Source organism: Argentina silus, assembly GCF_951799395.1.
Source record: "Argentina silus genome assembly, chromosome: 8".
In the NCBI taxonomy this organism is placed as follows: Eukaryota; Metazoa; Chordata; class Actinopteri; order Argentiniformes; family Argentinidae; genus Argentina; species Argentina silus.
Window position 1 is genome coordinate 4028660 of NC_139662.1, and position 22050 is coordinate 4050709.

The following is a 22050-nucleotide window of genomic DNA, read 5'->3' on the forward strand; positions in this document are numbered from 1 at the left end:
CTCGTGTGATTAGCTATAATGCAACAATAATTTCTTGTAATATCGGAGATTGCTAAATGTTCTTGGTGTTGTTTGCCATATCCCATTACCAAATGGAGACAGAAGTAATTAACAAAAAGACCGACTATATTGCCACATTGCTGTATTGCTATACTCTATAAACTATATTGGGAGACTTTGCTTCTGCGACCACCACTGACAAGATATAAGTGTCCAGACAGCCTATCTACTGTCTCTTTCCCCATGCCCTGTTACTACTTGGAATATATTTTCAACAGCTGGAGAGGAGGCTGTTTTATTTCCAAAGAAGCTTGTTCTCAGTAAATGTGTACGTAGATACACGTCAGCAGTGAGTTCATAGAAAAAAGCCCCTCATATGCAGGTTATTAATGTGGGACCCATGTGAGTCATCATCCTGCTTAGAGTGCTTCAGACACTTCACCATGAAACATAAATACACTCACCCCCCCCCCCCCCCCCCCGACACTACATTGTCGCTACATTACTTGGTTACTCATTCGATCTTACAACATGCTAAGACACTGAAGCTTGTTTATACCGATGAAGACCAATTGGATCGAAAAGCTGAATATGAGAGGCGATTGGAGAGTCTTGCAGAATGATTAGACAGTGATGAAATAGCCCATATGATGGAGAAAAACATGACTGCTCTCATGGACCAACAAGTAAATCAGTAGAGAAACTTATTCTCAGCAAATGTGTACATGTAGACAGAGGAGGGATGTCAGCAGTGAGTTCATAGAAAAAAGCCCCTCATATGCAGGTTTGGCCATTCATGTAGGACCCATGTGAGTCATCATCCTGCTTAGAGTGCTTCTAGAAAAGAAGAAAAGACACTTCACCATCAACCATAAATACACTCACCCACACACACACACACACACACACACACACACACACACACACACACACACACACACACACACACACACACACAAACTACATTGTCGCTACATTACTTGGTTACTCATCCGATCTTACAACATGCTAAGACACTGAAGCTTGTTTATACCGATGAAGACCAATTAGATTGAAAAGCTGAATATGAGAGGCGATTGGAGACGTCGTCTTGCACAATGATTAGACAGTGATGAAAGAGCCCATGTGAAGTAAGGAACATTACTGTTCTCATATTGTCATGAACCAATAAGGCTCATTGGTCATTAATGACATTTTGTAATTCTGGTGAGCCAAGGGATATTACATCACTGGTTTGGTGATGAAAAGTAGAGGTTCCCTAAACAAAAAACCACAGACACTATTGCAATTTACAGTAAAGTGCAATGAATCAGTCAGCAAAGGTTTGGTGTATTATTGTTTGGTGCAATGGACCCCATCTATTGTTGAATGCATTTTTCAGTCTTTTATATTCAAAGAAAACAATAAAAGCAATTGTTCACAAAAAAAGGTGTAATGGAATGTGCATATTATTACTGAATCCTTGATAAATGTTTTCCATATACATTTATAATATTCATAATTATTAATGCACTGTACTGTGGTCCTCTGTGGCTCAGTTGGTAGAGCATGGTGCTAACAACGCTTAGGTTATGGGTTTGATTCCCGCTGGGACCATATATACTGAAATGTATGCACTCACTGCAATGTAAGTTGCTTTGGATAAATATATATATAGCTTAATGGCATATATATATATATGTACTACATACAGTACTGTAGCTATGGCTTGACCCAGTTTGACCACTGACTCAGTATCAAATATAAGGCAGAGAGGGAACAGTTTTCCATGTGTGAAAAAACAGAAAAGTGTCAGTACTTTGTGACAAAATAAATAACGTACATTTATGGCAACACCTAATAGATAAATTAAAAGAAAATCATGTGACCACTACATCAATGTACATTAAAAGACATTGAAATAAGTAAAAGTATGTAGGAAATAGATTGAAACCAATCAATCTATTTTGGCATTTATCTCTTATTGTACTGTTACTCTTTTGAGAAAATGATGTACTATATAATATCGTGTGGTAATATACAGTATTTAATATGATATGATATGGTAACACAATCATTTCTTCAACTATTGTCATCAAACCTTTCCTTCTTACAATCCACCTGAAACTGAGCCAAAAAAAAAAAGACAGCCTCTCATTAGCAATAGGTATTTCACTAAATTTGGACATCTTGGAAATCCCCCTCTCAATGCAACACATGCATTCTGTCAAGCATCAAACATAATATAGGAGGGGTGATGTTGGCAACATGCGGGGGCGAGGTTAAGTGACTAAGACTTTATGAAGACCATAAATAGTGACTCCACAGCACCAAGGGCAGAAAGGAGAACAACAAGAGCTGCCAGTCAAAATAAACAGAGTGGAGCCAACATTGCCTAAACTTTGTTGATATCCTCAAATCTTCAAGGGAGAGTTCTTCAACAAGCTGTTATTTTTTTCTGTTGTCTTTTCATCAGCAGGCTCATAGCTTCTCAAAGCTTTTAGCAACCATTCTTGGTCTCACCATGAGATCTGGAGTTTTGGCTTTCCTAGTACTGGGGACATGCACACTGGGTGGATGGTGCCTTCCCCTGAAGTCTGTCTTTGTCACCTTCCCGGGAGATGTCCTCAAAAACATGACTGATGTGGAACTGGCAGATGTGAGTAACAGATGGTTTATTTGTTCTCTGCTGAAAAGCTGGTATGGGGTGTTGTGGATTGCTTTTGTCAGAAAAGACATCTCGAATGGCTTATTTTAATCTAAAGGGACTAACTTTGAATGTACCATAATGGCATGAATTTGCCTGCATTTCATTGTCCTCATTGGTTTGTGGTTTTGTCATGTCCTGCTCCAGAGCTACCTGAAGCGCTTTGGCTACATGACCGTGCTGAAGCGCAGTGGCTTCGCATCCATGTCAACCCCCAAAGCCCTGATGAGGATGCAGAGGCAGATGGGACTGGAGGAGACAGGGAAGCTGGACAAGCCCACCATCAACGCAATGAGACAGCCCCGCTGCGGGGTACCTGACGTCCGCAACTATCAGACCTTCAACGGGGACCTCAAATGGGACCACCACGACATTACCTACAGGTAGTGTGTAAATACTGTACTGTATAAAATCCCTGTTTTAGTACTGTGCACTGTGTAACATCACAGTGCTTTGCTTCATCATTCTCTGTAGAGTAACTCAAACTCTGTAGAGTACTCTACTCTGTAGAGTAACTCTGGCTGATGGAAAATAGTATGTTAATGGTTCACACTGTGATACTATCTGACTGATAGGACATGTTCTTACAAAATACTGTATGTTGTTCAATATTTGTGACTTTTCAGCCTTAGTTGTATGCATACGTTTGACCATGAAATGGTACTCCTCTTTAGGACCTTAAACTACTCCCCAGACATGGACGCTGCTCTGATTGACGACGCCTTTGCCCGCGCCTTCAAGGTATGGAGTGATGTCACCCCTCTGACCTTTACACGACTCTTTGACGGAACCGCGGACATCATGATTTCATTTGGGAAAGCAGGTAATAAGGAATTTCATCAGCTTCCTGCCTTAACAGAACAGTCTCAATCCCAGAACAATGACATTTAAATTACATATTAGTCAAAGAATACATAAAAATAAATATTTTTGAAAGAAACAGGAAATTAATGGCATTGGTTGTTTTTTCCAGATCATGGAGACCCCTATCCATTTGATGGTAAAGACGGCCTACTGGCCCATGCCTATCCCCCCGGTGAGGGACTGCAGGGAGATGCCCACTTTGACGATGATGAATACTGGACGCTTGGCGCAGGACCAGGTAAGCGGGGGCCCATGTGATCTTCATTCATTCCCTATTTCATAAACCTCTATCTCCCCCTAGTGTCCATTATAACCATCATACTGAATCCCCACTAGTGTAATGTGCTAACATCTGTTTTGGTTCCAGTGGTGAAGACTAGCTATGGCAACGCAGAAGGTGCTCTGTGTCACTTCCCCTTCATGTTTGATGGCAAGTCCTACTCCAGCTGCACCACCGAAGGGCGCACTGACAACCTGCCCTGGTGTGCCACCACAGAAGACTTCAGCCGCGACAAGAAATTTGGCTTCTGTCCCAGTGAACGTAAGATTGACAGTAGATTCTTAAAAGAAATGATTGGTCAGCAAGTCTGTAAGTGGGAGTCTGCCTCAGTGACATGCGCCTGAGATAACCCTGGCACCCCCTTTCTCTCTCTCTCTTTTTCTCTCTCTCTCTCTCTCTCTCTCTCTCTCTCTCTCTTGGCCACCACCCCCATCACAGTGCTGTTCACAATCGGAGGCAACAGCAACGGAGCAGCGTGTGTCCTCCCCTTTGAATTTCTGGGGGAGACTTATGACAGCTGCACGACAGAGGGTCGCAGTGATGGCTACCGCTGGTGCTCCACCACAGACAGCTTTGACAAGGACCAAAAATATGGCTTCTGTCCCAATCAAGGTGAGGGGGTTGCCATCATTATGCTTAAATGATTCACTGCATTGCTGTCAGAGAACCTTGTTTCCTTAATGTCTGTGTTTTTGTCTGTGTCTGTGTCTGGACAGATATGGCTGTGATTGGTGGAAACTCTGAGGGAGAGCCCTGCCACTTCCCCTTCGTCTTCCTGGGGCAGAAGTATGACTCCTGCACTAGCGAGGGAAGGGGAGATGGCAAGCTGTGGTGTGCCACCACCAAAGACTATGACACTGACAAGAAATGGGGCTTCTGCCCAGACAAGGGTGAGTGAGAGAGACAATGTAGTTTGTTATATCCATATGAGTTTAGACAAAGTACAATAAGAAAAGACTCAAATACATTGATAATGGGACACTGTTTATTCATTCAGTTTATTTACTCTCTTCTCACAGGGTACAGTCTTTTCCTGGTGGCAGCCCATGAATTTGGACATGCCCTTGGTCTGGATCACTCCAACATTAGAGAGGCCCTCATGTATCCCATGTACAGCTATGTGAAGGACTTCTCTCTGCACGAAGATGACACTGAAGGCATTCAGTATCTCTATGGTATGATATTATCAATACATGACATGATCATACAAAGTAATACTTCCAACATTGCACTGCTTTACTGTGTTGTTCATGGTATTAATTTGTAATGCTTTCCCGTAGGACCCAAAACTGGCCCTGATCCCAAACCCCCTCAGCCCACAAAAACCGCCCCCTCACCTGTGCCCAGTGAACAGCCAGACACCTCTGCTACGACAGTGTCCACCTCCACTACTACCACCAGCACATCCACCACTCACTCTGTAGACCCCTCAAAGGACGCATGCCAGGTGACCAAATTTGACACCATTACAGAGATTGACGGAGACCTGCATTTCTTCAAGGATGGGTGAGCAACTCGACAACTCGTCAAGCTATTCTATGACAAAATAAAAAATATCTACACACATGGTGGTGAAGTGCTCATGTTGATCAATCTGCTGACCTAACAGATATTACTGGAGGATGTCAACCAAGAACAACGGTGGGCTTAATGGTCCGTTCTCCATGTCTGAGAGGTGGCCAGCTCTGCCAGCCGTCATTGACACTGCCTTTGAGGACCTCCTGACCAAGAAAATATACTTCTTTTCAGGTACCAAAATTCAGATGTTTTTTTCCGTATATTCATACATACTTAACACCTGAGTGAAAAGCTTCTTCTACTATAACCTCTATATTGTCATTGTCTCACAGGCACTCGGTTCTGGGTGTATACTGGGCAGAGTGTACTGGGACCCCGCAAGTTAGAGAAGCTTGGCCTGCCCAGTACCGTAGAACAGGTAGAGGGAGCACTGCAGAGAGGGAAAGGCAAGGTGCTGCTCTTCAGTGGGGAGAACTACTGGAGGTGAGTCCCAATTGATAAGGGAGTATGTTGCATTGATATAACCTACAGCAAAACTACCAAAAATGTAACTGTAATATAAACAGGATTGGGGGTCAGTGGATTAGATTTTGTATCATTGTCTGTTTTTGTGACAATCAAGTGCATCTTATCCATACAGGCTGGATGTGAAGGCCCAGCAAATGGACAGAGGATACCCACGTTACACTGACCTGGTCTTTGGGGGTGTCCCTACTGATGCCCATGATGTGTTCCAGTACAAGGGTAAATATTAATCTTGTGTGTTTAAAATATCAAACTGTACAGTTTACATTTGGATATCAAGAGACTTCACATTATTGTTTGCAATCATGATTGTAATCCTTTTGAATGTTTCTGTAGGCCACATCTACTTTTGCCGGGATCGCTTCTACTGGCGGATGAATTCCCGGAGACAGGTGGACCGGGTGGGATATGTGAAGTATGACATCCTGAAGTGTTCAGCCTCCTCTAGCTTCCGCTACTAAGTCTTAACTAATCCTGCAACAGGACACTCATCCTCCATGTCGTATGTAACCCCTCAGATCATAGAGGGGGATATCTGATGTGAGAATGACATACAGCACCTTTGCTACTGTTTATGTGCTTTCTAAGATGGTGAATGTTTGACCACCATCTATGGACCAACCCCATATGGTTCAGGTCGGAAAAATCAAGTACTTTTCATCTTATCTTATTTAAATGTCTTCTGATAGTCTGTGAATTGGTTGGTTCTTGTGTTCTAGAAGTCTGGAGACACATAATCATAACCCAGAAATAATGTTATTGTCATCAGCTGATCAGATTCCAAATGTTGGAATGTTTGATGATGCTTTACATCTGTCTGCCCGGTGCAGGCAGTATTTGTGTTGCTTTGGAGCCATGAATTGATGTCTATAGTGGCATCTGATATTATTTATGTGTTCAACAATGCTCTAAATGGTTTTTTTGTTTTTTTTTAATAATAATAATTCTGAAATGGCTCAAAGAAAGCCATTTATTTGCACTGGATGGCATGTTTGTCCTTCTGTTAAGTTATTTATGTAAATCAATAGGATGTTTTGTATTTAAACAGAACTGTAAATTCAATAAATATGGCACTCTCTTCTGATCTGGTGTACATTTCTGGTATTTCTTTTTTTATTATTATTGAGTGAGATGCTTTATTGGCATGGCATACAACACATATTACATTGTAATAATTATCACAGTAGATAGAATAACAACACATTTAATAATACATATAATACTAGAATGATATTGTGAAATTATATATTTAAGAAATAAAATAGATTTATTTATTAGGTGACTTACACCTCATGCAGCTGTAAAACAATAACAAGGCATAGCTACAACTTGCTTAGTTACTGCAACCACACACACAAGGCAAGTTCGCATAATAAGCCCTGTGACAATACTTGATGTTTGCTATCCCCATAAAATACGCCTACAAGCTGCTGGACAAAGAGAAATTAATGTGTATCCATTCTGAACAAATTAATGTATGAAACATTCTTTTGCATGCAGTGGTGACTTTTCCGTAACGTTGTTGCAGACTCGCAACATTCGATATTAATGCGCATAGTCAATGAGTAAATTCTGTAATACGTCTTCCTCTGAAAACAATAGTCCTTCAATTCCCCATAACATCAATGTATTATTCTGAGTTCAGTGGTACCGTTTAACGACTTTGTTGAAGATTAATGCTAGTCAATCAAATACAAATAAAATAGGCAGCTAGATTATGAGGTAGCATCCAGTTTTCTAAATAACAGATAAACAAGATCCGGTTGGTCGAACAGGAAGCAAAGGAGATACTGATGGCGCCCGACTAAAATGGAGTAGCAATAATCGCTTTCAAATTCGTATTCTGTTTGGTGTGCCTACCAAGACATAGACGATTCAACTCGGGATTCACGGTAAGAAAAAATACCAAGGGATCTCATGTCAGATATATACATTATTTTTATTTTCTTCAGGGAGAGGACTTGGGCGGTCTTTTAGAGCAGGGGCCCTCGAGGTCCCTTCGCATGAGATAGGAGCTTTCAGACTGCCTGAGTGGAAAGGGCTCACAGAAAATGGCGGTGCGCAGCAGGCAGGAGGGAGGGCAGCTAGGCCTGTTTAAATCAGAAAGAGGGTCGTAGTAACATGCTGGACATGTCCTTAAGATCTCGCCTACTGTTTACTTTTAGCAAACCACAGCTATCTCTTGTCTAGCCTTTTAATTCCACCAGCTAGCCCAGGCAGCATGCATATGTTGTGCAACCTCGTGTCAGCAGATTGATATGTGACTGGCTTGCCTAACATCTAGCTAAGCTTAACTGCCTTAGGTTAGCTATCTAGCTAGGGTATATGCCCGGCGGTTGCGTCTCTTGCTAGCAACAAGGTCGGCAGCCTGGCTGACTGAGCTCCTTTACAACCCTTTAAAGCTCTTATTAATACTGCGATGTTCAAGTCACACCACTGAGCAGTTAGCTTTGTTTGCTACAGTATTGCTCTCTTTACCCAATGTGCTGGGTAAAGACTCAGTAACAGTAACACATTGTGAGATGGTGCTCTAACTCACTGGCTATCTTATTCCTGTTATAGACTTGATCAGGTGGTGGTCACTGAATGCATACATTTTGAGTAGTCTAATTTAGACTCTAATATTTTGACAGTGTATAATCTGATATGTCTGTATGTAGAAAGTGTCTGTGCTTGCCCAAGCTGGGAGTACCTACAATTACTGATGATTTGCTTGTCAACTGACAGAGCACTTGGTAAACTGTGTATGCACTTTACTTTCACATCTTCAATATTTAGCACATGAATCCATCAAGATTCATAGTCCATGACCACAAAAAAATAGACACTTCATTTCACATCCACTCAAACCACCTGAAGCCCTTTCTTAAATAATAATAATATTATTTAAGTAATAATAATCTATGCATTGCAGAAATTCACTCTTACATTTCTATAAATTGTATAGTGTCTGACAATTAGCAGCTGTGTTGTCCAAAAGTGTTTTTTTTTTTTTTTTAAATGGACCTTCAACTTAGAGTTAACCTGTTGAAACACAATTATCCATTGCTCATAAGTATGGTACAACCAAGGCAATACATTGGCTGCTTGGACTACTGCAGATCTACCTGTATTACAAAGTGCACATAATCCACTTCAAATATAAGGTGCGCACACACTTGTATGCAACACTTTTTTCACACAAAGAATAATGCTAGATATTATAGGTCTAGATGGTCCTTCTTGTTGTAGTTTATGTTTAGTCATATATGCTTGATCATTTCAAAGTCAAGTGATGGGATAGTACATGGAGTTGGTTCATCTGGTGTATTGAATGAACAGCTGGGAACTGGTGCCCTGTGTCTTACTGATGTAATGATTACTGCCCACAGGGTGGAGATGGACTCAGAGGAGATTGAGGTGGAGAGCAGCAGTGATGTGGGCCCCTCAGGGATGGAGGAGCCCTCAGAGAGTGGCATGGGGATGGAGTCCTCAGAAGCTATGTCTGCGGACAGCAGTGACGCAGCCGCTCCGCATGCACAGGCCCCAGAGTCCGACTGCCATGTGGGACAGAGCTCAGAGGGGGTTGTGGTAAGAACAAAGGCTAATGTGTTAGATGTCCATAGAAAGGGTTCTAATAACAAAAGCAACAGTTTGCTATCTGCATGTTTTTGCATAGACACATTTCCACTCAGTGCCTCTCATATTGTTGCCCTGTTCCAGGTGTTCATCCCAGAGACCAGCTCGAGCACAGATGTTAGAGCTTCGTCAGTCCACCTCCCAGACTCCTCATCGGTGGCTCAGTCCACCAGTGTGTCAAGCGTCTCCACGGTGACCCAATCCATCTTGGTTTCAGAGTCGGCCCAGGTGATGGTCCATTCCAGCGCAGTGTCTGACGGAGGGATGATGGTGTCTGACTCCACCGCCTCCACCTCCTCAGACCTGGGCTCCGCCATCGACAAGATAATAGAGTCGACCATCGGCCCAGACATCATGAATGGTGAGGGAGTACAGGGAGAATGTGTTTTTACTTTAGTGGAGCACTGACAACATATTCATTAACACTGACACTTCCATGATAACATACAGCCTACTCCTATTCAGGTACTAGTGTAGGATAATATCCAAGATTGAGTCTGCTGGTGTCATAGATACTCATTTAAACATTTGAAATAATGTTATTAGAGTCTTTTATCACAGCTCACGTCTATTTATCATTGCATTACAGGTTGCATTGCAGTTACCAGTGCAGAGGATGGGGGTGCAGAGACCACCCAGTATCTAATACTGCAAGGACCAGACGATGGTGAGCTTTTCCCTTAAGAGGCCACTTAGATTTTTTTTCTTTAGCTCATCTGTTGTTGGAAACATCTCCTTTCTTGTATATGTGTAACCCATCCTTGTTTGTTTTTATCTCTGTTTAGGGGCTCCTATGGTAGCACACATGTCGTCCTCGGCCCTGTCCAGCCGTATAGCTATTGAGGCTCTGGGCGAGGGCCCCACCTCCACCTGTGACCAGGGAGACATGCCGGGCAGCCTGGACCCTGACCAGCCTGGCCACTCGGGCTACCCAGAGCACCCTGACCAGCCCCAGCACTCCCACTCCTCCCAGTACATGGAGTGCGGTAGCGACGGCCCTGACCAGACTGGAGAGTCCTCCTCCTACATGCAGTGCTCTGGAGAGGAGCCGGACCAGACCCGCTCCCAGTCCGATTTCCATGAGTACGGCGTGGTGGATAACTCAGACCAGGACCTGCCAGGATACGTGGAGTGCAGCGGAGCCGACTCCAACGCCTCTGGCCACGAACACTACGTTGTGGAGTGTAGTGACGATGGGTACCTGGAGTGCGGAGTGGACGAAGGAGGGCAGCCACAGCACTCCCGCTACATCGACAGCAGCGGTGACCACTTGCAGAGCCAGCAGGCCCGGCAGTATGGAGAGTGTGTTACGGCTGGGGACTCTGAGCAGCCAGGATGCTCCCATTACCAGGCCCAAGAGGGAGAGGGGGACCAGGAAGACCCAGATCAGCCACAGCACTCGGAGCAGCAGCAGCCCCAGAACTCCTGCTATATGGAGAACAGCAACGGGCCAGATGGCTCCCTGTATGCAGACGAGGGCTCCTCAGACCACCCCCTGGCTGACACTGCAGGCACAGCCGAGCTCCCGGAGGCCATGGAGTGCAGTGAGAGCCAGCCTGGGCCCTTCATCAGCAGCAGTGGGACCTACTCCTCCCACCCTGAGCCAGAGGTGGTCCCACAGTGGTCCCCCAGCCAGGAGCCCCAGGAATCAGGGTCGCAGGGTTCTGGGGAGGATGGCAGCGGGGTGGGGGAGGACGGCAGCGGGGTGGGAGAGTCCGGGGTGGCAGCCGTGGTTGAGGAGGGGAGCAGGGACAGACCTCCAAACCTGGCGGAGCTTGAGGAGATGATGGAGGTGGTGATCGTGCAGCAGTTCAAATGCAAGATGTGCCCATACAAGAGTGTCTCCAAGGACACCCTCATCAACCACATGAGAGACAGGCACTTCAGACCTGCAGGTAGCAGAAACTGAACAGAATCATACAAAACCATAGCATTCATTGGTAATTCTTTATTTTACAGTCCCGTACGTGGTACCCAGTAACAATGTAATTACATGGTTATTACCAAATAATTCCTTATTGATAATTCTGGCTCTCCCTGTAGTGAATACCAAAAGAAAAGTAACAACCAGTGGTAATAGGTAGGGGTGCGCGAAGTCATTATGCCGAGGACTGTAAAATAGTGCTGTAAGTTAACCTTCATGAGACGAAGCCCCATTTTCCCCAGCACAAACTGTCTCAGTCACTTCCAATCACTCAATACTCGGAGCACTTGTTGTCTTTAGATCGCTGCAGTTAAAGTTCTGTAGTGAAAAAGCCCAAATATAGTTTTACAACGAGGAAGGTTGTCAAATTCCAATAAAAAATAGTCTCTATTCCCTTGAGTTTGGCTTCAGCACCCATGGCTAGTTCACTCTCGCCGCGGGCGACGTAGTCGACTTCGGAGGGTTACAGGGACTGTAAAGTAAATAATAATAGGACTTCAATCGGTAATAAGACTGTAAGGTACTAGGACTGTAGAATCAAGCGTTTCCCTGAGGGGATGAATGGAATTTATCTGATAAGTCTGTAGTCAAGGAGATCTGGAGGGAATACCTTAAGCTCAATTGTGTTGTGCTGTGTTGTGAATTGTAGGCGGCTCCCCTCCTAAGAAACGCGGACGAGGGCGTCCCCGGAAGAGTGAGACGCTGGCCCGCTGCCAGGCGGAGGTGAAGCCTGAGCCCCCACCAGAGCAGGAGGAGGAGGACGATATCGTTGATGCTGGGGCCATTGATGACCCAGAAGGTCAGTGGAGATCCCTGTTGTATTGATTAGGGTCAGATCACTTCGTAGTGGTCACTGTCTCACTCGCATACCGACTTATTGAGGCATGCTTTCTCTCACTCACTCAATCTACTCCTCCGCTATCTTTAGAGGACAGTGACTATAACCCAGCTGACGAGGACTGCAGAGGCAGGCAGCCTGCGCCTTTGAGGGCACCCCCCCCGGCACCCTCCTCCTCCTCCCAGGACCGCCCACGTCGCAGGGTGGGCCGCCCCAGGAAGTTCACCTACACCGAAGGCAGCTACAACGGCAAGGGTGGGTGACACAGTCATTGCACAACACGCTAGCCATGCTCCTCAGCTGTGGATGCATGTTCTCTCAACAGTTATGTGTGTATGAAAGTTGTCATTCAAAAAGTTTTATATTGGTGTGTGAGCTCACTGCTGCCCTTCATTTCCTGTTTTGGATGTGCACAGAGGCAGCAGCAGAGGGGGCGTCTAAGCCCAAGGGGAGTGTGGACCCTCATGCCCCGGAGGAGGCGAGTTCTTCTGGCCTGGGAAATGGACCTGTCTCCCAGGGCAATGGAAACGAGGCTGAGGCTGGAATAAGCCAATCAGACTCTGAGAACAAAGACCCATCCTCAAACACAGTAACGGAGGCCACCGAGTTTTTCCCCAGGAAACGTGGTCGGCCCTCCAAGCGGTTCCTTCGCAAGAAATACAAGAAGTATATGAATCGCAAGTAAGGATCTGATGATTTCATATGATTGCATTTTCCCATTTAAGGCCTTCAACAAGGTATTTACAGTATCTGCAGATTCATTTAAACCTCCCTGTGTCTTCCAGCAGGTATTATAAGTCCCTCAAGCCGCTCCTAAGGCCCCATAACTGCTGGATCTGTGGCTCACGCTTCCTCTCCCAAGAGGACCTTCGTTTCCACGTAGATTCTCACGAAGGCAATGACCCCGAGCGATTCAAGTGCTTGCAGTGCAACTACCGCTGCAAACGCTGGTCCTCTCTCAAGGCAAGTGACAACAGACAGGTCACTGCAGGTCACTATTTAACACACTTTCATATGACTGGTTCTTTAGTTGTTCTGTTATGAATTGGCTCTCCTTGAGCCCTGCATGTAATAGATAGTGATACATAAATATATTATAGATATGATAGACCCTGGTCTGCTGTATTTCAGGAGCACATGTTCAACCATGAAGGCACCAAGCCATTCAAGTGTGAGGAGTGTAACTACAGCAGTGTCTACAGAAAAGATGTGACCCGCCACTCTGCTGTCCACAACAAAGCCAAGTAAGCAGGAACTGTTGGATTTCAGGCATATAGAGCGCATTGAGTTATATGGATTTTTAGATGTCCGTTATTTATAAATGATTTTGTTTTTTATCCTCTCCTAGGAGAAGAAAGACAGATTTGGTAAGAATTTCCCCCTTTCTGTTTTTTTTAAAAATAATATTGGATACTCTACTATGGGCAGAAACCAATTAAATAGGATTTTCCCTTCCAGTTAATGACAGGTAGTATACTGTATGAAGGCTGAAATGTTGTAAGCTGTCTGCTTTTCACACTATAGCAGGTGGTTCCCAAGTTGTCTCAGTTCCCGTGCCCAGTGTGCCACAGAGTGTACCCCATGCAGAAGAGGCTGACCCAGCACATGAAGACCCACAGCAATGAGAAACCACACATGTGTGATAAGGTGACATTACACCACTGTGAATATGAAAAGATTATTATGTGGTATTGTAACGGCCCATCTACCGCTGTCAAGTCAATCATGTTTGTAATTTCTCATCTTTGACTTGCTGTCTTTGCATGTCTTCTGACTTTACAGTGTGGGAAGTCATTTAAGAAGCGCTACACGTTCAAAATGCATCTCCTCACACACATCCAGAGTTGTGGAAACAGCAGGTCAGTACTCACGATCATCTTCATTTCTGTTGTAAAATGTAGTCCTGTCAAACCAATAACAATGTGTGTGTATGTGTGTGTGGTAGGTTTAAGTGTGAGTTCTGCGACTACACCTGTGACAACAAGAAGCTCCTGCTCAACCACCAGCTGTCCCACACCAACGATAGGCCCTTCAAATGTGACTACTGTAAATACTCCACCTCCAAGGAGGACTTCCTGGTCTCCCACCTGGCCATCAAACACACGGGTCAGTCACTAGTATAATGTTCCTCTGTTAGTTTAGGTCTGTATACAAATGACTCAACTGTATTCAATGAACGTAATACTGTATGGGATTGCAGTATTGTATAGGAGATATATCGGTTTAGATGTCGCATCCTTTCCTTACCCACATGACCCGGATGAAAGCAGTATCACTAACTGTGCTTGTGTGTGCCTGTATGCCTTTGTCCCTTCCAGGAGAGAAGCCCTTTTCCTGTGAGATGTGCCACTTCATGACGAAGCACAGGAAGAACCTGCGTCTGCACATGCAGTGTCGTCACCCCGAGGCCTTCGAGGAGTGGAGCGTGACTCACCCCGAGGAGCCCGTCCGCCGCCGCCGCCGCCCCTTCTTCACCCTGCAGCAGATCGAGGAGCTCAAACAGCAGCACGACGACACCCAGGGCATGCAGAACACCATCGTAAGTCTGGGACAGCTGTTGGCTACTGTGTGTGTGTCGCACAATGTGTAATACGCCCCAATGACACCAGAAATGTTCAGTCTACCTCAATGGACAGTAGCTAATGAAGGGGGCGCTGTTTATAACATGCTATATCTAGTTTTGCATGGTGTGAAGGTTCATGCAGACTTGTGACTGTTTTCCCTATTTGTTAGGTTGAAGTGGATCCTGCTACACTGCAAGCCATGCAGAGCATGGAGAATGCCTCGGTCTCCCAGGATGCACTGGGCAACACCACCATCATCTATGAACATGGTCAGTGACTCCCCAGAGATACAAACCTGGTGTTGTCTGGACCTCTGTTAAAGATGAACACCACAATTGCTCATTTTGAAGCTTTTCATATAACTAAGACTCATTGACCTTTCTCCGTCTCCTTCTCAGCCGAGTCCTCAGACCTGTCGGCCCAGAATGCACTGGACCTGCTGTTGAATATGAGTAATGCTCGTGAGCTGGTGGGCAGCTCACTACAGGTACTGTACCACTGCCCAGAAAGTGGTTTGCATCCTGGCATCTAGCTCATGTCCCCACAGTAGAAAGTTAAATGGACAGACATTGTTCATCCAAGGATTCCTAGAGGAATGCTACCAATAAGCACCACTGTAAAGGTCATGCATATGTCTACTGTATATGTAGGGTCTATTGGATGATGTTTTTGTGTGCCTGTGTGTATGTGTGTTGCTCAGATGGCCGTGTTGAAATCGGATGCTAAGGCTCTGGGGGCAGGCTCCTGGACGGGGGTGACCTCAGAGCCGGGGCAGCCCCAGAAGGTGGTGACGTTCCACGTATCAGAGAACGGAGAGACCCTGGTGCAGGAGGCCTACGAGGCCGGGACCACAGAGACGGGAGAGAACACACTGATAGCCATCGGGGCGTACGAGGGAGCGGCAGACTTCAGTGTGGTGGAGCAGGCAGCAGAGGAGATCCATAGCACGGGTCCTGGATACAGGTACTAGACCCTCTGCTTACCAGGGTACACTTTAGTATTCACTGACAGTTACTTAGACATAGACGTTATGCCATTGACCAGTAAGTACTTCTTCCACCTCACAGTGGCTATTGTGTGTGGTGTGATTACAGCAGTGACGAGGGGAGCCCCTCTGCCTCCCAGTCTGCATCAGAGACACTCCAAGAGCACAACAATAACAAATACTACCTGACGTCTGGCCTAGGGGATGGGGTGTTACAGCAGGTGGAGGTAAGGGAGAGGCTAAAGCTAACCACATGGCACAGTAAATACAGTGAAAGTCCCAGGAATGTTGACACAAGGTCCAAAATACAATTGAACTGTAGATGGCTAAATAGGAGGTAATTGTAGGGAGTCACACAGCTGTCTTCAGTGTCTTACCTCCTGTGTGTGTCTGTGTGTGTGTGCACGCCCCAGCTGAGTAGTGAGACCCCCAGGTCGCCTTCCCCCACCCTGGGCTCCCCCCAACAGCAGCTCAACCCCAAGAGGTTCTCCTGCCGCATCTGCATGGAGTCCTTCCACGGCCGCTCGGACATGGAGAACCACAAGAGGGCACACCTGGACCCCAGCACTTTCAAGTGTCCCGACTGTGACTTCACCGCCACTTCCTGGCTTGAGGTCAAGGTGGGTCTCTTATTTAATCTCATTTAAATATGGAGGAGATGTTTCAGTAAAATGATAATTCTCCCGTTTTATCATTTAATGTTCAGAAAGAACACTGACTCAGTTTTTGGTGCGTACATCTTCCTCGAAAGCATATCATGTGGTTATTATTCCATTCCTTTCCAGAATCACATGGGCTTGCATGCCTACTTACGGCCTCACAAGTGCCCCAGTTGCAGCTTCGCCTCCAAGAACAAGAAAGACCTGCGCCGACATATGATGACCCACACCAATGAGAAGCCCTTTGCATGTGAGCTCTGTGGACAAAGGTATGAGGGAAAGGCTTTTCTCGGTCACACACCACCTTCATAATGTCTACAAAGAGACAGTGCACTACAGCTGTTCTCTCTCCACCTATCAGGTTTAACCGTAACGGACACCTCAAGTTCCACATGGAGCGTTTGCACAGCCAGGACCCGCCCTCACGCAAGACCCGCTCTGGAGGTGCACAGCAGACTTTCATCGTCAACAGTGATGAAGAGGCCCTGGCCACACTACAGTGTAAGGAACTGCTACACACACTTATTCTCTCTTTCCCTCATACGCACCCACACACACCTTTTGGCAGGGTGAATACTAACGTCCATTCGATTTGGAGGATACCATACAGACTTTGTTTGAAATACTAAGTGTGTGTGTGTGTGTGTGTACACATACATAGCAGCCCTACAGGCAGGTCAGACTGTGATCAGTCCAGAGCGGCTCCAGCAGGCCCTGGGCCAGGAGCACATCATAGTAGCCCAGGAGCAGGCCCTCTCAGACCAGGTAACCACAATCATCTCACACAGCATGTGACAATCTCACCTCCAACCAGTCATTCTCCCAGTCTTGGTAAAATAACATCTGTTTTTCTCTGGTAGCTCATCAATGCTAATGCTAGTGGAGTGCGAATGATGTTTGTTGTTGTTGTCAGGAGGAGGCCACATACATCCAGCAGATCACCACAGTAGATGGGCAAACGGTACAGCACCTAATGACAGGGGACAACCAGGTGACTGAGGTAGTCCTATGTGTACAGATGAAACCACTTTACTGTGTAGTGGGGACCTCAGACAAAGCCACCCACCCTATCCTAACTCTGTCCATCTCCCTCACACAGGTTCAGTACATCATCTCTCAGGACGGGGTCCAGCACTTAATACCTCAGGAGTACGTGGTGTTGGCAGACGGCAACCACATTCAGGTGAGCACAGTGACGTGTGTGTGTGTGTGTGTGTGTGTGTGTGTGTGTGTGTGTGTGTGTGTGTGTGTGTGTGTGTGTGTGTGTGTGTGTGTGTGTGTGTGTGTGTGTGTGTGTGTGTGTGTGTGTGTGTGTGTGTGTGTGTGTGTGTGTGTTTTGTATTTTCATTTTCATATGGACTCGACAGTACAGTATGTCCTTTCATGCTGAGTCACTCAGATTAGATGTGTGTATGATGGGGTGTCTGTGTGACCTGACTTCTAGATGCAAGATGGACAGATCATCCAGTACGAGCACGATGGGGCCTTCCTTCAGGAGCAACAGGTGAGGGAAGGCACACAGCACCCACAGCTCACGAATGTGAATGTGTACTAGTATGTTTGACAATACGTTATGAAAGTCTGTACACCACAAACTGCAGAAAGAAATTATAACTGGAGACATTAGTCATTTTTGGAGACAGACATCACCGTTATGATTGCTGTCAAAAGTAAATCTGAGCGGTTGCTAACAAACTGTAAATATGTTCTTATTTGGCCCAAGGTTTAGTAAGCTTGCAGGTAAGGTAAATTGAGTCTACTGGAATTTGCTACCATGCTGACTCTCTTGAACTAGCAATCATAACACCTATCTCCAAAAATGACGTGTCTCCAGTTTTGTTTACATTCTGCCGTTTTCCTAGCATTTTGTGAGGATGTCGACCGTTTTCCTCCATGTTCTCTTTTCCATCTCTGTAGATTGCTCTGAGCCATGACGGGCAGATTCAGTACTTACCCATCAGCTCAGAGCAGCAGATAGTCAGTCCCGAGGATCTGGAGGCTGCAGCCCACTCTGCCGTAACAGGTTTGCTCTCTCACTACTGCAATCATTCATTATAGAACCTTTAGGACTCTGTCTGTGTCTGACCAGTCTCTCAACATTTTTTTAGTGCCAAATGGTAAATTGAGAAAGGTATGCTGACCTGTCAGTTGTTTCATACTGTGCCCCCCACTCCTCCCCCTTGCTCTCTGCAGCTGTGGCAGATGCAGCTATGGCGCAGGCCCAGACAGTCTACACAGAGGCCACAGCTGAGCAGCTGGAGCAGCTGCAGCAGCAAGGAATCCAGTATGATGTCATCACCTTCACTGACGAATAAAGACAGAAGACAGACTCTGTCATTGGCGGCCTAGTGAGGCGGGGACAGTAGAACCATTCATGATCTGAGAACTCAATGCTGCACTAGCTCTGCTTTGCTTCAGTTACCTGGGTGGGAACCATGGAGGTTGTTGGTGGTGGATACCGTCATCCATCTTGTGGATAATTTCATTGTTAAATAGATCATGGAGAGTTTTTGTAAATTCTAAATATTGCACTCGTGGCTTCTAAGTTAATGGTAGGGGCTGTACATTAAAGAGTTTAGCTACACAAGGTTGGTCTACTCCTACTCCTCCTGTAATTATTTAAAGTGATCTGCGTGTGCCTCAACTGCTTTGACTTGCAAGACAATGCCATGAAAAGGATAGAGAAGCATTGGTTTCAAATAGCAAACAATGCCATGTTTTAGATAGAGTAAGCATTGCTTTCAAATGGACATTTTAGTTTGGATAGAGAGGAATTGCAGTGGTGCAATGATCTACTTTATTTTTGCTTATAAACTGTGTAAAAATGAATATCTATTGGGAATGTCAGGCTACAATATACTACAGCATTGCTGAAGAGTGATTGGTCTTAATAGGTGGGACATTTGGTAATTTGTTTTATGAGTATTTTGTTTTATGATTGAGGATTTGCTTCAAATGAAAAACGCTCAATAAGATAAAAGCTGTTACCAAATAAATCACTACTACTTTGTGTAAATTATTTTCCTCCCCTTTTTGTGATGCTGTGCCCTTTCACAAATGTTCACCTCAACCCTGACCCATCATATATGCAGACTCTCATACCAAGATTCCATAACCCCCCCCCCCCGCTCCAGTTCAGGTTTCCCTGTATGCAGGGGTGGGAGTATACCCCTGATAGAAGCCAAAGGCAGATGCCTAAGACACCATCTCTAATCTAGCCAGCAAACTTTGCTGCACTGCTGCTGCACCTGACTCTTATCAGCTTGTTAGGCAGTTTGTTATCATCTCTCATCACTACCTAAGTACCATACCCTGCACCCTGCTACAACAAGGTAGTAACACAACACAGTACCTCTACTGTGTACTCTAAATACAATGACTTTGACCACCTGTCATCCTTAGCATGCACAATATAGAGGACAGGCTCATTGTAATGCATGGAATGGAATTACGAATGGTATCAACTCACATACTCTAAGCTAATAATGTGGGTGTTTCAAACTAATGATTGAGAGTTGGAGACATTGAAAATGTAAAAAGTTGATTTTCAAAAGTATGGCACAGTGGATGTATATGAATCATGAGGCTGGTCAGCTAAACAGCTGATTTGTTGTTCCCGTTTCACTGGTGCATAGGAGGAACAGTCAAATGCAGAGAGGGCAAAGTCTGATCACAAGCTACCCAGCCTCAGTGAGAATGTGACTGAAGATGAAGATTCTATTTTTCTTGCTTCTCTTGTTAGGTATGGTGAGAGAGTTTTGTGCCAGATCATACAGTCATTTTCAAGTTATAGGGTGTGAAATGTTGATGTAAATTGTTTGTTTTCCAGATGTCCATCAGATAAACGGAGAGAGGACTGAAGTGTTTGGACAAGTTCTGCTGAGACTGTTTTTTCCTCCATTCTATAATAGTCATGAAAAGTACTGTTGTAAACTATATCCAGAGGGATGGTACAGGATTGTTAACAATAGAGGAAATGTCTGTGAGCTGCTCAAGGGGAGAGTATCCATTGTAGAATACAATAGTTGGATTGAATTTAAGATATTGAATGTACAGAGCCTGGACACCGGATATTACAGATGTATTGTACAAGGAACCCCAAATCACATCTACAAAGACTTTCATGTTGAAATAACTGGTAAGAACTTTTACAATGCCTATGAATCTCTCTATAATCACACATAACTCATATTTGTAGATGTTAAATCCAGGAAATGTGTTTGACAAGTACGTCTACTTGGACAAACAGCTTGAGATGTATTGTGCAAAATGTCAATGTAGATACATCTGGTCGACGGAGCCGCCCTCTACCTCCTCTCAAGACAACTATCAATCCCTCCATCTCCTCTTCAGACACCTCTGTGCCTATACTGTCCAAGGACCACCGTGACACTCCCAGGTACAGCTGGGAACTGTGGTTGAAAATACATTTCTATCATTGGCAGAGTGATTCATCATATTTGAGGAAATGGTGTAATGTTTCAACATCCTTGTTATTTTGTCTTTGTTAGTGTTCCCTGGAGCTTTGGTGTACCACTTGCTGCAGGTCTATGCAGCACAATGCTGATTATTATCTGCTCAGTAATCATTGTTGTGGTTCTATGTAAAGTCAAGGCAAAAAGTAAGCAGTCAAAGTTGTACAACCATGCATGTTTTTTTATTATAAATTAATTGAAGTGTTGTTCATATTTGATAGTAATTCAAATGACCTTTTGTAGACCTTTGGATTTTTTAATTGTTGCACTAGCATTTCTTAGCTAAACTGATGTGATTTTTGTTTTCCTCAAAGACAAATGTGGAGCAATTCTATGTGACTCACCAGACCATGTCCTCTCTGTAAGTGCTAAACTTGGACCCAGTGTCAAATGTTTTGTTGAAGGCCAAAGGCCATTGAGAGAATCATGCTTTTGTGCTTGAGCATAACTTTATTAGGATGTCTCTTGATATGTCTTTTGCAGTGCACCCCTCAGGAAATGAACAGTGTTGTCTACACCACAGTGGACTTCAAGCCACATGAGAAGCCCATGCAGCTGTATGCTAACCTTAGGATGCACAGCCCCATAGCCAGAGGCCCTGACACACACTGGACCACAGAGCATGCTGAGACTGTGGAGTACTCCACACTGGCTATCAGCCAGTGAATTAGACTGTATGTTGATTCAAGTAGAACAATGAAATAAAGCAATTTCATAAGTCCATTTACAGTTTTCATGTTATTTTGATCATATTGATGAAAATCTGTTTTGTTTAGACTTTATAATGATTTCCTCCTGGATTTCAGTCTCACTTTCAACCAGCCTGCCCTATTCACAGGCTGTGTTAGCACCAGAGAGGGAACTTGTCCATCGGGTTATCTTACACTCTATCCACACTCTATAACACTCTATGTCCTTATCAGCTTCCTCCGGATTAAAACCTCACTGAGAGTACCTGGCCCTGGCCCCCACCATTTAGAGTCTCGCTCAATAATCTATTCTTAGCCTTTTCTTACATTACAGAAAGGTTCCACAAGAAGACGGTTCTACCTCAGAGAAAGAGCTTGAAAAGTCAAGAGATACATCCTAATGTTGGTGCCTGTTCAGATAAAAA

At 44.8% G+C, this 22050-nt stretch overlaps 3 protein-coding genes across 7 annotated transcripts; all 3 read left to right on the forward strand.

Moving 5' to 3' along the window:
* Nucleotides 1–2337: 2337 nt before the first annotated feature.
* Nucleotides 2338–6957, forward strand: mmp9 (matrix metallopeptidase 9). The gene is made up of 13 exons (XM_083674677.1): nt 2338–2638; nt 2834–3069; nt 3361–3509; nt 3660–3788; nt 3918–4091; nt 4269–4442; nt 4547–4720; nt 4850–5005; nt 5111–5336; nt 5440–5579; nt 5681–5831; nt 5989–6092; nt 6210–6957. The coding sequence occupies exons 1-13, from the start codon at nt 2504–2506 to the stop codon at nt 6332–6334; spliced, it is 2073 nt and encodes a 690-aa protein (XP_083530803.1). The 5' UTR covers nt 2338–2503; the 3' UTR covers nt 6335–6957.
* Nucleotides 6958–7656: 699 nt separating this feature from the next.
* LOC310808625 (zinc finger protein 335-like) lies at nt 7657–19286 on the forward strand. Of its 5 annotated transcripts, none has more exons than XM_083675630.1 (28): nt 7657–7765; nt 9245–9443; nt 9576–9852; nt 10081–10158; nt 10277–11386; nt 12065–12214; nt 12344–12508; nt 12670–12934; nt 13039–13216; nt 13385–13497; nt 13602–13620; nt 13778–13900; nt 14036–14112; nt 14199–14359; nt 14572–14792; nt 14987–15086; nt 15216–15304; nt 15518–15780; nt 15912–16029; nt 16216–16422; nt 16588–16730; nt 16823–16962; nt 17123–17226; nt 17375–17461; nt 17561–17644; nt 17906–17965; nt 18379–18484; nt 18655–19286. In XM_083675630.1, exons 2-28 carry the CDS (start codon nt 9252–9254, stop codon nt 18774–18776), a joined length of 4752 nt encoding a protein of 1583 aa, XP_083531756.1. In that variant the 5' UTR covers nt 7657–7765; nt 9245–9251; the 3' UTR covers nt 18777–19286. The 5 variants fall into 5 exon arrangements, with proteins under 5 accessions (XP_083531756.1, XP_083531759.1, XP_083531758.1 ...); XM_083675633.1 differs by having other exon boundaries at nt 17375–17452; XM_083675632.1 differs by having other exon boundaries at nt 17126–17226.
* A 755-nt stretch (nt 19287–20041) lies between these two features.
* LOC310808857 (uncharacterized protein) lies at nt 20042–21645 on the forward strand (the record flags this gene model as incomplete). Its single annotated transcript, XM_083675957.1, has 7 exons — nt 20042–20050; nt 20204–20208; nt 20373–20599; nt 20743–20860; nt 20973–21082; nt 21251–21297; nt 21420–21645. The coding sequence occupies 7 exons, from the start codon at nt 20042–20044 to the stop codon at nt 21600–21602; spliced, it is 699 nt and encodes a 232-aa protein (XP_083532083.1). The 3' UTR covers nt 21603–21645.
* Between the last annotated feature and the right edge of the window lie 405 nt (nt 21646–22050).

Bases quoted from the DNA above. Each gene is read 5' to 3' on its own strand.
- mmp9 (XM_083674677.1), top strand. From the start codon at position 2,504: ATGAGATCTGGAGTTTTGGCTTTCCTAGTACTGGGGACATGCACACTG. The intron at 3,070-3,360 runs GTAGTGTGTAAA...ACTCCTCTTTAG, and splicing joins CACCACGACATTACCTACAG to GACCTTAAACTACTCCCCAG. The intron at 6,093-6,209 runs GTAAATATTAAT...ATGTTTCTGTAG, and splicing joins TGATGTGTTCCAGTACAAGG to GCCACATCTACTTTTGCCGG.
- LOC310808625 (XM_083675630.1), top strand. From the start codon at position 9,252: ATGGACTCAGAGGAGATTGAGGTGGAGAGCAGCAGTGATGTGGGCCCC. The intron at 12,215-12,343 runs GTCAGTGGAGAT...CGCTATCTTTAG, and splicing joins GGCCATTGATGACCCAGAAG to AGGACAGTGACTATAACCCA. The intron at 16,731-16,822 runs GTATGAGGGAAA...TCCACCTATCAG, and splicing joins TGTGAGCTCTGTGGACAAAG to GTTTAACCGTAACGGACACC.